This window comes from Anticarsia gemmatalis, chromosome 28, assembly GCF_050436995.1.
Source record: "Anticarsia gemmatalis isolate Benzon Research Colony breed Stoneville strain chromosome 28, ilAntGemm2 primary, whole genome shotgun sequence".
Taxonomy (NCBI): Eukaryota; Metazoa; Arthropoda; class Insecta; order Lepidoptera; family Erebidae; genus Anticarsia; species Anticarsia gemmatalis.
This window is the reverse complement of record NC_134772.1, coordinates 3513421-3528721: the sequence shown is the minus strand read 5'-3', so window position 1 is coordinate 3528721 and position 15301 is coordinate 3513421. Positions and strand designations below refer to the sequence as shown.

At 36.3% G+C, this 15301-nt stretch overlaps 1 protein-coding gene across 1 annotated transcript in view; it reads left to right on the top strand.

Moving 5' to 3' along the window:
- LOC142984815 (uncharacterized) overlaps positions 1 to 15037 on the top strand; it is a 57317-nt gene extending 42280 nt beyond the window's left edge. Inside the window, exons 6-10 of the mRNA XM_076132650.1 lie at positions 5364 to 5433; positions 5760 to 5837; positions 6660 to 6819; positions 7750 to 7882; positions 10469 to 15037. Coding sequence (XP_075988765.1) covers positions 5364 to 5433; positions 5760 to 5837; positions 6660 to 6819; positions 7750 to 7882; positions 10469 to 10641 — 614 coding nt within the window. The 3' untranslated portion in view covers positions 10642 to 15037. The remainder of the gene's footprint in view (positions 1 to 5363; positions 5434 to 5759; positions 5838 to 6659; positions 6820 to 7749; positions 7883 to 10468) is intronic.
- The last annotated feature ends 264 nt before the right edge of the window (positions 15038 to 15301 follow it).

Sequence of the window (15301 nt, the reverse complement as noted above, 5' to 3'; positions counted from 1 at the left end):
TAGAAGAAAGTTGGCGAGATTTAGCAATTATGTTCCTAAAAATATAGGTTCTCTTTCAAAAGTGCTTTGTCTAGTATACATTTTACATTTTTTCTATCCATAGTATTATAAAAGATGCGAAAAATATTGTTTTTTATGCCTACTCGATGCCTAAACCACTAAATCGATTTGGATAGAATATTGAACAAAGACATGAACAAAGAGTATGAAACAAAATTTGTTCCCATGCCGCCCGTGGGGGGCGCTTCTGTTATCAATAGTCAAAATGTTAGAGAATAGCTCTTCAGGAGAAGTCGCAGGCAAAACCTAGCTTAATTATAAAGCTCGAAATTTGGACGACAATCTCCTTAGAAACTAGTGTAGTGCAAAGATTACATCAGTGCTACCAAAACGGTGGTACAATGATTGCACAACTGCTGTTCATAACTCAGGCTGTGGTCGGTCTAATGGCCCAGTTCCCACGATTTGCATGTCTGGACCAGTGAAGAAGTTTACTATCGTTCACGTTAGGTAACTGTTTTAATGTTAGAAGGTTTAGGGATTTGTTTATTTGGAAAGTTACTATAGTTTCAATTTAATAGGAAGCCTTGTGCAAGGTGACGACTTTGAAAAAAAGGAGGTTCTCAGTTCGTCGGCTTTTTTTAAATATGTGTTCATTAGAACAGTGATAGTCGAGTGGTAGTTGGCACTTCCTATGCAGTAGTCGCATGTTCGAACCAGAGGCAACACCAATGACTTTTCTAAGCATGATCCCTTCCTCTAGTAATGATTAAAAAATCATATGACTAACCAAATGATTATCAAGTGAGTCAAGCAATCCCCGGCGCGCTCATTCTATAGATAGTTGTTCGCATAGTAGTATTCAACTGACCGTCTTCGTGATCTGGGGGACCACAGAATAAATAATACAAGAGGAAAGGGCATGTGGGCGTGGCAAGAGTGTCATATGAAGTATGTGCAGCTATACCTACCCTAGTAACTTAGGAGATGATATTAAATGCGCGTAGACATAAAACACAAAGTATTATAAAGTGCAAAATACGACTCTAATATCATTGAAATATGGCTATGTCTACGTGTTTCGAAGAGCACGTAAAATGTCGGTCCCGGTTGGTGTCTAGTAAGATAACAGTCGTTAAGCCACGTCAAAGGCCTTTCGGGCGGCTTGAACAATTTTGACACTAGGTTGTTCAACAAAAATAAAATCCTAAAAACGGAAAATACAAAATTTCGTAATTATAACATCAGCAATGCTATTAGAAACTTGCGTGACGAAAAACTGCCATTCCTGAACCGATTGGATCCATTACAAACGTTGATTGCTAACATCTATTCAATATTTATATGTATGTAATTACTTCTATATACAGTGACGACATGTGGCAAGACGAACAAACGGATGATCGTTGTTTTGGCACAAAGGGTAAAGATAATGTGGCCATATGTACCACTTCTGGCGGGAATGTCCCACAACTATGAGTCTTGTCACCCCCTGCGATCGACTATTTTAGACAGCTGCTAGTATTCGAACTGTATTTTAATCAATTTTATAAAATTTGGAAACTTTCGTCTGCATTTTTATTAGGACTAATAGTAAAAACTTTTCATCAGGTGATTTTGTTTTAATTTGGATGTGACCACATCGAAAACACCTTAACCAGTAAGTAGTTGTTAAGATATTCATAAAATTGGTTAACTTTGTTTACATTGATGATGTGGTGATTTTTGTTTCGTTGTGTTTGAAAATAGCAGGCTACTCGTAGCGTTCGACCGGAGCAAATAATCTTTATTAATATGTCAAGTTGGCTAAAAGCACGAAAATATTTACAGTGCAATTTTGGTTTGAGTATATTTTAATATATTTTTTTTTGTTTTTTTTTTTTTCTAAGAGACAGCTCTCTGACCGCTCAGCGCCGACGGCCGTCGGCGCTGAGCGGTCAGCGCGACTCAAAAACGCTATCTGTAACTACATACAAATTGACCCATCAGCGCCGACCGTCAGCGTGACAGGAAAACCAGCCTAATTGTCCAGTGAAGGAATAGCCCCCCTAGTCCTAAAAATGTAGTCATATTAGTTTAAAAGAAACTTTCAGTGCCCTATGCGACTGTTGCGAAGTTCCGGCTTCAATTACCGGCATATTATTTGTTACTTTGTTATTATTGACCGATCAATGTGTATCCGCCGCGCTGATCGATCGATAACTGTTGTGTATTTATAAAGGAAGTCCCAAAATGTACACGTTACAAGTACAATTAAATAGAAAATATGATTTCGCTTTGTTCATTATGATTTTCTACTATTATTATTCATTTATTTTCGTTATTTTATCCGCTAACAATCCCACTGCTAACCAAAGGGGTACTACTGAGCGAGGCAGGGGTTTGGCTTTGTTTTCAATAAATAAATAAAAAAAACCACTAATTTCCCACTGTTGGGCAGAGGTTTCCTCCCGTAACGAGGGAGGAGTTAGACCTTGAGTCCACCACGCTGGCCAAGTGCGGGTTGGAGCCTTTGCACGCCCTCAATAAATGTATTAAACAAATTTTTAGGCATGCCAGGTTTCATCACGATGTTTTCCTTCACCGTTATAGCAAGTGATAATTATTTCTAATACACACATAACTTCGAAAAGTCATTGGTAAGTTGCCTCGGGTTCGACTCGCAACCACTTGCGTGGAAGGTGCCAACTTAAACCACTCGGCTAGCAGTGCCACTGTTTTCAATAAATAAATATATAAAAAAACTACCTATTACTAATGTGACAGTTTGTATGGATAGATAGACGCATGTAAGATGTATGCCATCAAAAACATTCTGTAAAAAACCTCAAGTCTCGCCGTAAAAAGTTGTGAGATCTCTATAATACCAAGTCGATTAATCTATTTAGTCTCTACTTAAAGGAAATTCTGTCTTAAGTTATTACGTACATATGTTATTATCATGCCAATTTAAAAAAAATATCTTTAAAACAAATAGACCGACCTGGCCATCGCATGATTTGATTATTAGTATGTATCACACTACACAGCACGACGAGAAGTTAATGCTCCTGAAATGTTAATGGCGAATTTGTGTTTTCTTGCGATGACCAAGTCGATCTATTTGTTTTAAAGATATTTTTTTTAAATTGGCATGATAATAACATATGTACGTAATAACTTAAGACAGAATTTCCTTTAAGTAGAGACTAAATAGATTAATCGACTTGGTATTATAGAGATCTCACAACTTTTTACGGCGAGACTTGAGGTTTTTTACAGAATGTTTTTGATGGCATCTCACTTCTTTTTGTAGAGCGAACATAAGTCCAATTTGTATGGAAAGACGTTTTTTTTTCATAATTCAACATATTTTTCTATGGGAATGTTGTTCAGTTTCATGGGCTAAACACCCTTACCCACCCTATACCCCCACCCGTTATGCCTTATATAGTAGGTACCTATTTACACCTATTTATTTTTATTTTATTTTCTACAGTAATAATAATTCATTGACTGCAAATGTAACCTTGTAATTTTATACGTTTATATGGGATTACAAAGTTATTGTTGCAGTTGGTGTATTTAGAAAACTGGACCGAAATTAGAAAATATTAAATTTTTCCCATGATTAAGACACTAAACCCTATTTGTATTCTAAATTTTAAGCTTCTAAGTCTGCTAGAAGTACCTTAGACTTTTGATGATCGGTGAGTCAGTGAGTCAGTGAATCAGTGAGTGACAAAATTCAAAATTTTAACGAGTTGTCATTCTTAGACTACTGGTTCGAATTGACTGAAATTTTAAATATACCGTGTTTATACAATGACTGATTAGTTGCTGAAAATCCAGGCTTCTTGTTTTATCCACAACAAAATTATGGGGGGGTCAAAAATAGCCCGAATTGCTTCAAGAAAAGGATGTTACGGCCGTGCCGCTTTTTTTTTGCTCGACTTGCGGGGGCACTTCCGTGCCCCCAGATATTACGTGCTCTTTCTTGCAATAACTACAGATGTTTTTGGCACATAAACTATTTATAACCTAGATAAACACATAAAATCATACACGGGGAAACCTTTTTAAATCGGAGCTTCATATAAACAGCATTTCTTATCGAGTACTTTTGAAAGAAAAACAAACTTTTCTACCGAGTTTGAAGATCAAAAAACCAAGTAAGCTTATAGAATCAATTCAACAGTTCCGAGTATAGTAAAAGCTGTCTTTTTTAAACCCTATTAGATCAATTGAAAGTCCCACTTTAAACGGTATGTACGGAAAAACTAGTTCCCTTTGTCGCATCGCGCCTTCGACAAAAAACAACAAGCTCTGACGGACATACTATTGATTTAATGGATAAAGAAAAAATTGGATAATTGTGGTAAGTGGGTAAACTGTTGAGGTGAATGCACGTTAGAGCGAACGTCTAGGTTAGATTCCCGAATAGGATCTTGTGGCTTAGTTAACAGTCGAGATCGATATCAGAAGTTAAGCTACACTTGCCGAGGCTGTTCTGTGGATGGGTGACCATCTTATACATGTCGAGTTCCTCCGCGTTTCGGAAGGCACGTTAGATTCCCGAGGAGGAGCTCGTGGCTTAGTTAATAGACGCGCAGATCGATCTCTCAGGTTAAGCGTACTTGCCGAGGTTGTTCTGTGGATGGGTGATCATCTTATTCATATCAAGTTCCTCCGTGTTTTGGAAGGCACGTTAAATTGTCTCGACTGTCATTTTCAAAGATCTTTGATAGGTTTACAGCCTTTCTTTCAACTATGTTGGAGTCGGCTTCCAGTCTCATTTGATGAAGCTCAATACCAGTATTTTACATGGAGTGACTGCTTCTCGGACCTCCACAACCCAGTTACCTGGGTTAAAACACGATACCCTTCGGTAAGACTGACTGTCAGACTCCCAAGCTTCTTACTACTGGTAACGACTGTCAAAGGTCTTTGAAAATGACAGCCGGGATGAATTGGGTATAGTGGATACTCAATTCACGTATGCCTGTCTTCAAATTGGCCATGTGATGTATATTCCATGAATCTTACAATACACTCTAATGTGCCTTCACCTTTTAATTAAATTATAATACCGATGGAATGTAAATCCATAATAAAAGCGCTCTTAGCTAGTAAGCTCACCGGTTGATAAAGAATTAGTAGGTTAAGCAACCTTAGTACGGTCATTCCATAGATGGGTGACCGTTAGTGGTATTTAACTTAAGCCTCACTGCGCTTCGGAAGGCACGTAAAATCGCGGTTGTTGTAGATTAAGATAACAGTCGTTAAGCTATGTCAAAAACCTTTGGGTGACTTGAACAACTAACCATACGATAAATAATAATACCTTTCAATATGTTTATTTGATTTTAATTGCTTTGTTGCAGGCGGTGCCATCCCAACGTCATCCAGGATTACCAGGGAAGATGAGACCACAACCACGGAACTGGTGTTTGAGTGAGTACCCATTACACTTCTTAATATATTAAATCTAAAACTATTCTACTTTACTCCAATGCTGCAGGATTCTACTGCCGTAAGGCCTTAATCCCTACAAAGGACAGAAATAGGTCATTCGGGACCCGATTTGGGAACATGTCTTCATTGACTGTTATTTTGAATATTAGACAAAAAAATATGGTAATATTTCGTAGTTTTCCAAAATAACTTCCGGCTCACCTGCCATGTAATTTTGAGACATCCAAGAATTCTGATTCTCTCCCTAAAATTTAGATGCCACCGGCACCGGTTTGGTTAAACTTAACAATTTAAACCTGTTTCAGCTCGAGTCACCAATTACCTAAAATCAAAATAGGACCAGACCTCAGGAGCGCTAGGAAACCTAAACAACATCTGAATAAGTGAGTACTAATACTAGCTTTATAAATTCATACAAATCATAGTCAGATTCTAAAATAGTTATCTCGTCATTAATTAAATGGGGAGTCCAATTAATAATAATTAATGAAAAAAATATAAATGTCTACTTTGTTACGTACATTGCTTAGTCTTGTATCTACTATGCTAACCCAATACAAGCTGATCTTTTGCTTCTTCCTTTTACTATATTAAACAACTTTCAGACATGCAAGTTTTTTTCACGATATTTTCTTTAAACACTACAATTGTTCCTTATCCTTATCCCACGAAAAGTAGAGTCGGCACAACATGTTTTCTCTTAAAAACAACCTATAAAGAGATTTTCTTAATATTTTTTCGACCCGTAGCCTGACTTCTAATCACATTGAGGATTGCTAGTATTTAGAACAGTCAATATTTATTTATTTATATATAAACATACAACATTACAGATTTATATCCAAGTCATTGTACATTTTAAAGTAACAGAGTAATCTGTATATAATACTAGCTGACCCGCGCAACTTCGCTTGTCTCGCATAAGAAATAATGAGTCATAATTTTCCCCGTTTTTGTAACATTTTTTACTGGTACTCTGCTCCTATTGGTCGTAGCGTGATGATATGTAGCCTATAGCCTTCCTCGATAAATGGGCTATCTAACAGTGAAAGAATTTTTCAAATCGGACCAGTAGTTCCTGAGATTAGCGCGTTCAAACAAACAAATAATCAAACAAACAAACTCTTCAGCTTTATAATATTAGTATAGATAGAAAACCAAAGCACACAAGAATATAATTTAATAAAAAAATATTTATTTTGCAGACTAAAACCACCATCAACCCACGTACAGCCGCCACTGGAGCTGAGTAAGCCGTTCCTGCCCATCATACCCTTCATCCACAAGCCGCCCACTGACGCTCAGATCAAGTCGTTCCTACTCAACACGGCGCTACAGACGGCACTCACAGACTCATTGAACCAGGTAAATAAAAAAACTGTAATCACTGTTTCCGGCGACGAGGAAGGCCTAATCGGAGATGGCGGGATGACCTGGATGCGTTCCTGGATGGACGGCAAGACGCAACAATCGACCGTGGGGACAGAAACTCAGGGGAGAGGCCTTTGCTCAGCAGTGGGACATAGGAACAGGCAAAAAAAAAAAACACTCTAACACAAATTCCATAAGAACTTAGTAAATAGCCTTTGCATGCCAGATTTATCTAGATTATCCTACTAATCCATACTAATATTATAAATGCGAAAGTAACTCTGTCTGTCTGTCTGTTACTCAATCACGTCTAAACTACTGAACCAATTTTAGATATTTTGATACCCGAGAAAGAACATAGGCTACTTTTTACCCCGGGAAAATAACGCATTTCCATGGGAAAATTCAGGTGGCGGACAAAGTCGCGGGTAAAAGCTAGTACTATATAAATGCGAAAGTTTGTGAGTATGTATGGATGTTTGTTACTCTTTCACGCAATTACTACTGAACCGATTACGATGAAATTTTGGTATATAGGTAGATGAAGACTCAGAATAACACATAGGCTACTTCTTATGGGATCCGTAGGATCTGTATTTACATGGGATGGGTTTCCACGCGGACGGAAGATTCTAGTAATAAATAATTTCTGTTCACTCGCCCGAAGCTCTTATACGTAGTTTAACGACTATTATCCTAATTAACAACAAAATGGTGCGACTTTTAAAATGACCTCCAAAGCACGGACACTTTCAGCTCAAATATTTCTAAGCGGCCACCCAGCTATAGAATGTCCTCGCTAAAGTTTGCTTAACCGTAGTTTTCTGACCGGTGAGCGCAACTGGCTATGGGCGCCTCGCCCTCGTGAACTACTAAGAACTTGTTCCGTTTAACAAGGCCTTTAATGATTGGTATTTGTTTCAGCTGACCCAGAATACGGAAAAGAAGGATACAGAAGGTCAGAACAGACGAAGGCTACATAAATGTGATGTGGTGGGCTGCCACAAAGTTTATACTAAGAGCTCGCATCTTAAAGCACACAAACGGACGCATACAGGTAAGTAGCATTTAAATCTTTCATGTTTCATGAAGATTTTTCAATCATAATCTATTATCGTCTTACCGCTTAATGAACGGAATAATTGTTTTACAGTGTGATGTGTATCGAGATAACGATTTTATTAAAACTGCATTAAGATATGAAAAATGATCTTTAATATAATATACATATATTATTGCGAGTTTGCTCGCTATAACATGTTTTCATAACTGAATTGAGAAATAGGTTCAGAATAAAATGCAATTGGATAGTTAACGAAAAAACTAAACTATATTAAAATAATATTATAATGCAACGGGTCTTATACGCGATTGAAAATTTAAAGGTTAGGATACCTTATTTGCTGCCCGACGTTTCGATCGCATTACAACGACCGTGGTCACGAGCTGACTGATGTGGCTGCTAAGCGTCGTCTTCTTGCGGCGCGAGTTTCGACGCCTACCCTCACTTGGTTTTCACTTAGTGTACATTGTTCGGAATTGTCGGTACTTCGACACACAACACTAACGACGTCTTTACACTGGCGCGTTACGTCATGCCGGCGACGGCTGCACTTGCTGATGACAGGATTCCACGTAGATGATAAACGGTATCCCTCTTCACGGTTGAAATTGGTATGTTTTTTGATTTCAACCGCTTCTCGTACTATCCTGGAGTAATAGTGACGATCTGTGGAGAGGACCCGGGGTTGATGTAGCTCGATCCAGTGATTGGTTCCTGCTTCCAACAAGTGCTCAGCTATCGCGGATTTGTTGACTTGCCGGTTCTTGACAGCTGCGATATGTTCCTTGACCCTTTCAGCTATTGTTCTTTTGGTCTGTCCGATGTATGAACTACCGCAGCTACAATCCACCTTGTAAACGCCAGGTGTCTGAAGAGGAATTACATCCTTTGGCGTGCGCAAATGGTTAGCTACTTTGGAGAACGGACTATATACAGTCTTTATGGAGTATTTCTTCAGTACTGTTCCAACTTTATCCGTTACTCCTTTTATGTAGGGCATAAAAGCTGGTACTCTGCTAACACCAGTCTGACATTCTTGCCTCTTCAGACGTCGTTCGGTTCTCCTGTATCCGTTTCGCTTAAGTACCTCCTGAACGTGTGAGAGTTCACCGTCTAGGTGTTCAGGGTCACAAAGGTCGTATGCTCTAGTTGTCAGCGAAGCCACCACGGATTGCAGGTGTCGCGGATGATGATGCGAATTCGCGTGGAGATACCTATCGGTGTGTGTCGGTTTTCGGTAAACAGTGTGGCCCAAGGTACCACGTTCAGGAGGTACTTAAGCGAAACGGATACAGGAGAACCGAACGACGTCTGAAGAGGCAAGAATGTCAGACTGGTGTTAGCAGAGTACCAGCTTTTATGCCCTACATAAAAGGAGTAACGGATAAAGTTGGAACAGTACTGAAGAAATACTCCATAAAGACTGTATATAGTCCGTTCTCCAAAGTAGCTAACCATTTGCGCACGCCAAAGGATGTAATTCCTCTTCAGACACCTGGCGTTTACAAGGTGGATTGTAGCTGCGGTAGTTCATACATCGGACAGACCAAAAGAACAATAGCTGAAAGGGTCAAGGAACATATCGCAGCTGTCAAGAACCGGCAAGTCAACAAATCCGCGATAGCTGAGCACTTGTTGGAAGCAGGAACCAATCACTGGATCGAGCTACATCAACCCCGGGTCCTCTCCACAGATCGTCACTATTACTCCAGGATAGTACGAGAAGCGGTTGAAATCAAAAAACATACCAATTTCAACCGTGAAGAGGGATACCGTTTATCATCTACGTGGAATCCTGTCATCAGCAAGTGCAGCCGTCGCCGGCATGACGTAACGCGCCAGTGTAAAGACGTCGTTAGTGTTGTGTGTCGAAGTACCGACAATTCCGAACAATGTACACTAAGTGAAAACCAAGTGAGGGTAGGCGTCGAAACTCGCGCCGCAAGAAGACGACGCTTAGCAGCCACATCAGTCAGCTCGTGACCACGGTCGTTGTAATGCGATCGAAACGTCGGGCAGCAAATAAGGTATCCTAACCTTTAAATTTTCAATCGCGTATAAGACCCGTTGCATTATAATATTATGTGTACTAGTCGCGAGAGTTTAAAAACTATATCAAAATGTTTTTTTGACATTTCATAGAGAGTCGAGCACAATAGAGTACTTGACTAGTAGTCAAGTACTCTATTGTGCTGGACTCGGCAGTTAAACCCGAGACCTAGCAATCACAAGTCGCATACACTACCTCACAGTAACAAAAGTAGTAATAAGAAATACAATTTGAACTGCACGTTTGGCGCAGTGGTTTAAGCGGTCACCTCGCCGCAACAACCGGAGCGCCGCGTGTGGTGGGTTCGAATCCTACCCGGGACAAATCTTTGTGTGATGAACACGAGTATTTGTTCTGAGCCTGGATGTCAATATTTATCTATATAAGTATGTATTTAGAAGTATATAAGTATGTTTATCAGTTATTTGGTTACCATAGTACAAGCTCTGCTAAGTTTGGAATCAAATGACCGTGTGTGAGTTGTCCAATAATATTTATTTAAAATATTTAATATTAATTTTGTATTTCAGGCGAGAAGCCCTACTCCTGCGGCTGGGCGGGCTGCGAGTGGCGCTTCGCTCGCTCTGACGAATTAACCCGCCATACACGCAAGCACACAGGTCATCGACCCTTCACTTGCCCGCTGTGCCGCCGCTCCTTCGCCAGGTCAGACCATCTGGGACTGCATATGAGACGACACTGAACTTAATATAGCCTCCCGACTGATATTTGTGTTGTTATAAATGATTTTGAAGGTATTGTTGGTAGCCAAGAAAAAACAACGTGATGTATATAATAATAGTAGTGGCCCCGCCCCGAATTTATCCGGGTTTCACCAGGTTAACCTTAATAAATTATATGCAAAACCTTTCTCTATACAAACAGACGTATAAAAAATCACGCCATCCCATAGGATAAGGTCGCAACTTGGTACGACCCTTACAAACTTTCGTCACCGAAAATCCGTCATCCAGTTTCGAGTTATTCGATCTCCACAAAAAATGATAAAAAATGAGGTTTAGTTCCAATACCACTATGTAGCCTCCAATCGTACTAAGCTTGAACTGCTAAGGTTGAACGGCTGTCTTTTTCATAGATCTTTGACAGTCTGGGTTGTGGAAGTCCGATAGGCAGTAAAACACTGGTATTCAGCTGTATCCGGTGAGACTGGAAGCTGACTCCAACATAGTTGGTAGAGAGGCTAGACTGAAGTTGATTCCATCATCAATCCAATTCCGTCTGATTGATAATTATATTAAATGAAAAGTATTTTCAGTCGGGAGGTTTATTAAATAAGTCATCAAACTACCGTGTACGACGTTGTTATAAAAAAAAATATTTAGTCATAAAATATTGTTGTTAGCAAATATAACAACACATAACTATTATTTTTGACCTATTAAAAGATATATGAGGGAATGTTATTGACCCAACGAGAATGGATTACATTTCTATCAATCCATTTCTTTTCCCTACTAGCTAGTGCCTCATATATCAGTAAAATTGCTTGTACACGCTTCGTTTAGTGGAGCAATGTATAATGAAAAAATATACCGATTTGTAAATCCCATATTTTTACATTTTGGAAAATACATTATTAAAAAAGTTCCTAAATGTATGGGAATGTTTAGAACTCAGGGTTTGCTGTAACGATGAGAATTTTGCAAATTCGAACCCGAGGCAACATACCAATGACTTTTCCAAGTTATGTGTGTATTAGAAATTATTATCACTTGTTCCTACGGTGAAGGAAAACATCGTGGTGAAACCTAGAAAATCTAGAAAATTACTAGGAAAATTCATTAGTGTGTTGCCTCGGGTTCGAACCATCGACCACCGGCTATTACTGCGTTATTTTTAACCAAATTTTACAAATTTTGGGTCGTTTGGTAAGCACCGACTATGATATTATGATCCTTACCTGAAAAGACTTTAACTGAAACTATAAGATATTATTATATAAGAGCGTTTATGTACTTAGGGCATTACATTGTGATCACCTGCTCAAACGATATGACAATAATTTATACGATTTATTTTATTTTATTAATTATGTTTAATATATTTTTATGTGTTTGAAATATTTTTTTGGGAAATTGTGTTAGCAGTCCTTCAATATTACAAAGTATCAATTAAAAAATGTACCTATCTAAATATATTTTTTTGTACTGTGCAAATTCTCTTTTGGCTTTTTCGTCTTATATAAATTATATTATAGTAATAATTTCATTAAAAAAAAATATATATATATTTTAGTTTTTGATTATTTACATAACATGCTATATTGAGGTGTTTCAATGAATGGTTAAATGTAACAAATTATTTTGAGATTTCTAACACAATTTTCCAAAAAAAAAAAATCCTTTAACTTAATCGTGGCATTATCCTTTAACTTAAGGCCAGTAATATAACACATTTATTATTTTAAGTTAATATTAAATATTACTAAGTATACACTTAACTTTGATATAACATAATACGTGTTGCGTAAAATGGCAGCACTGAAAGATTATGAAAGGAATTAAAGCATAAATGCTTGATTAAATAAATACAATAGGTGCCTTTACATACACACACTCTTTCGCGGGTGAAACGACAAAGGAAAGAGCGCGCGCCGCGCTCATCTGTCAAGCCCGCGAAGAAAACGTTCTATATGTGTCAAAAATTACCAAATTTGAAGACTAACAAGTGGTCTTACTAAAAGTGGTATATTATGTTAGGTATTCATACCTATATGCAATTTAATCAATCACTTTTAAAACCAGGCATTTCAGATATATTGAATAAAATATCCAGGCAATGTTTGATATGTCAATAATTGCCGAACAAAAACATTGTTTGAATTATCAGACAATTGTTATATGTTGAAAAAATCCAGGCACTATGGATACAAGAATATAAATAATATGCTTATTTCACTTCGGCTACATTGAACGATTGGTACAGGTAAATCAGATATCTATACTAATATTATAAAGGTGAAGATTTTGTTTGTTTGTTTGTTTGAACGCGCTAATCTCAGGAACTACTGATCCAATTAAAAAAAAATCTTTCTGTGTTAGATAGTCCATTTATCGCGGAAGGCTATAGGCTATATAACATCACGCTACGGCCATTAGGAGTAGCGGAGTAGCAACTAAAAACCTTACAAAAACGGGGAAAATTATGACCCATTCTCTCTTCGGTAACGCAAGCGAAGTTGCGCGGGTCAGCTAGTGATGTATAAAAGTCCAGACACTACATATATGGCAAGTATTTCTCTTTACATTGTTTGAACTACAGGACAATACAGGTATGTTTGAAAATTGTCCAGGCAATATAGATATTGCCGTGTTTTCAACACATAAATGATTGTATCATGCATAAGTGCTGTTTAAGTTTAAATTATGGTTGTTTAACCAGATCTCTGGTTTTTTATATACAGATATTATTATTGTCGTGAACCTTTTACCAAAATTTTATCCTCTTGGTAAAATTAAATGTTTTTCCTAGTTTGCGTAATTATGTTTATAAATTTAAAAATATGATGTCTTTATGAAGGCTGAGCTTACAGAAAGAAGGTGAAAAATATTTTGTAATTTTGCGGACAAAAGTGTGGTTGTTTTTTTTATGTTTCATTAATATTTGTTTGCATATTATGGTGTCTAATCTTCACAATTTATAATTAAAATATTAGTATTCAGAATACAGATAGACACATAACACAATATAGCAAAATAAAAGCTTGACCTTTGTACGAATATTTCATTTTGATTTAATAGGTTCACGATTTTCTATATATTTAATTATTAATTATATTTAATAATGCTCAAAATAGTTCCATTGTATAAAAATATAAATAAATTATACAGGGCAGTAGTGGCAATATTAGTATTAATAAGAAAAAAAAAAGAATTTTCCTATTTTTGTACTTAATATTTTTATTATTTCAAAAACTAGATTTTTATTGTAATTTGTTTTGTTTCGAAAGTTTATATAATATAATATAGTATTTAAGTAATTTTAATTTAGATTTTGAATATAATTAATTGTAATAAGCAATATAATTCCGGGGCCAGTATTTCAGAAATTATTTAGAAATAAAAAAATAGCGATAATAATATTTTTAGAGAAAAACTTGAAATTCCTGTGATTTTTAGGAAAAAAGTAAAAAATCCGTACGATATTATCTAAAAGTTATTATTATGATAAAATAAATAAGTTTTTTAACATTTTTTTTGTAATGAAATGATCTCAATTGGTATTCCTCTCTATTCGTTGTATCAGATTGATCTCAAAAACTAATTAAAACTAACCCCTAGTAAAATTTATAAAAATAAAATTAAATATGGATTATGCAGAAAATAAGTATACATATATAAAATCATCAAATATCAGGAAAAATATGTTTGAAATTGTTAAAAAGCGAGAATTTTAGAAACTTTTTGTTGAAAAATTGAATTATTTGAAATTCATTCTCTAAATTAGTTTTCCTGATATCGCTTCATAAACTAGCTTGTATATATAAGCTATACTAACAACTAAAGTTGACCACATATATTTTCTTGTAGCCTGTATCAGTGATTCAAAATTGGACACACGTTTCAGGTAAGGTAAATATTTACAACAAAAAAATAGTTCATGTTCTACTTTTTATTTTTTGGTGTTAAATTAATTTGCAACAGAAAGTTTCTTTAATCTTAAAAAATAGTAAATTTAATGAAATCCCGCCCTTTTTCACTTTAATTTAGAAAAACCAGTACTTAATTAATAAAAATAATTAATTTTATAGACACGCATTTCGCCGGCCAGTAACAGTAAATGCAAAACTTTATATTTTAGTTAACAATTAAAATAAGATTTTTTTTTATTTTACATTTTTTATTTTTAGTGTTTAGATTTTATTTTCGTGTGGAATATTATTTTTATGTATATTTTTGAATAAAATTTCAAATTGTTTTTCTTGTATTTTTTTCTCTTTAGATCGTCTTGAAAGTTCTTAAGAAATATTGTTGAAAATATGAAGGTGCTATATGAAACTATATTGATATGTTCAAAAATTTTATAATTCTATGTATTATTCATGTATGTATTTTAATAAAATGGTTGAAAAAAAAAAATTGTTATTACTTCAATTAAAAGTCCTGGCTTCCCAGCGGCGTTCCCAGCCCCGCTTTTTCCCACAAAGACCAAAGAACGTCACTTGGTACGATCCTTACAAACTTCCCTTGCTTCATTCACATCCATACATGTTGTCATAAAGGACCGCCGGTTACGAGTACTACGCACCTGACCTTTTTGCAAGACATCACCGATATGTCCTTCTAAGGCGTCCCTTCCCAATGATTTCATTCCCTTACGAAACCTATACATACATATAATAA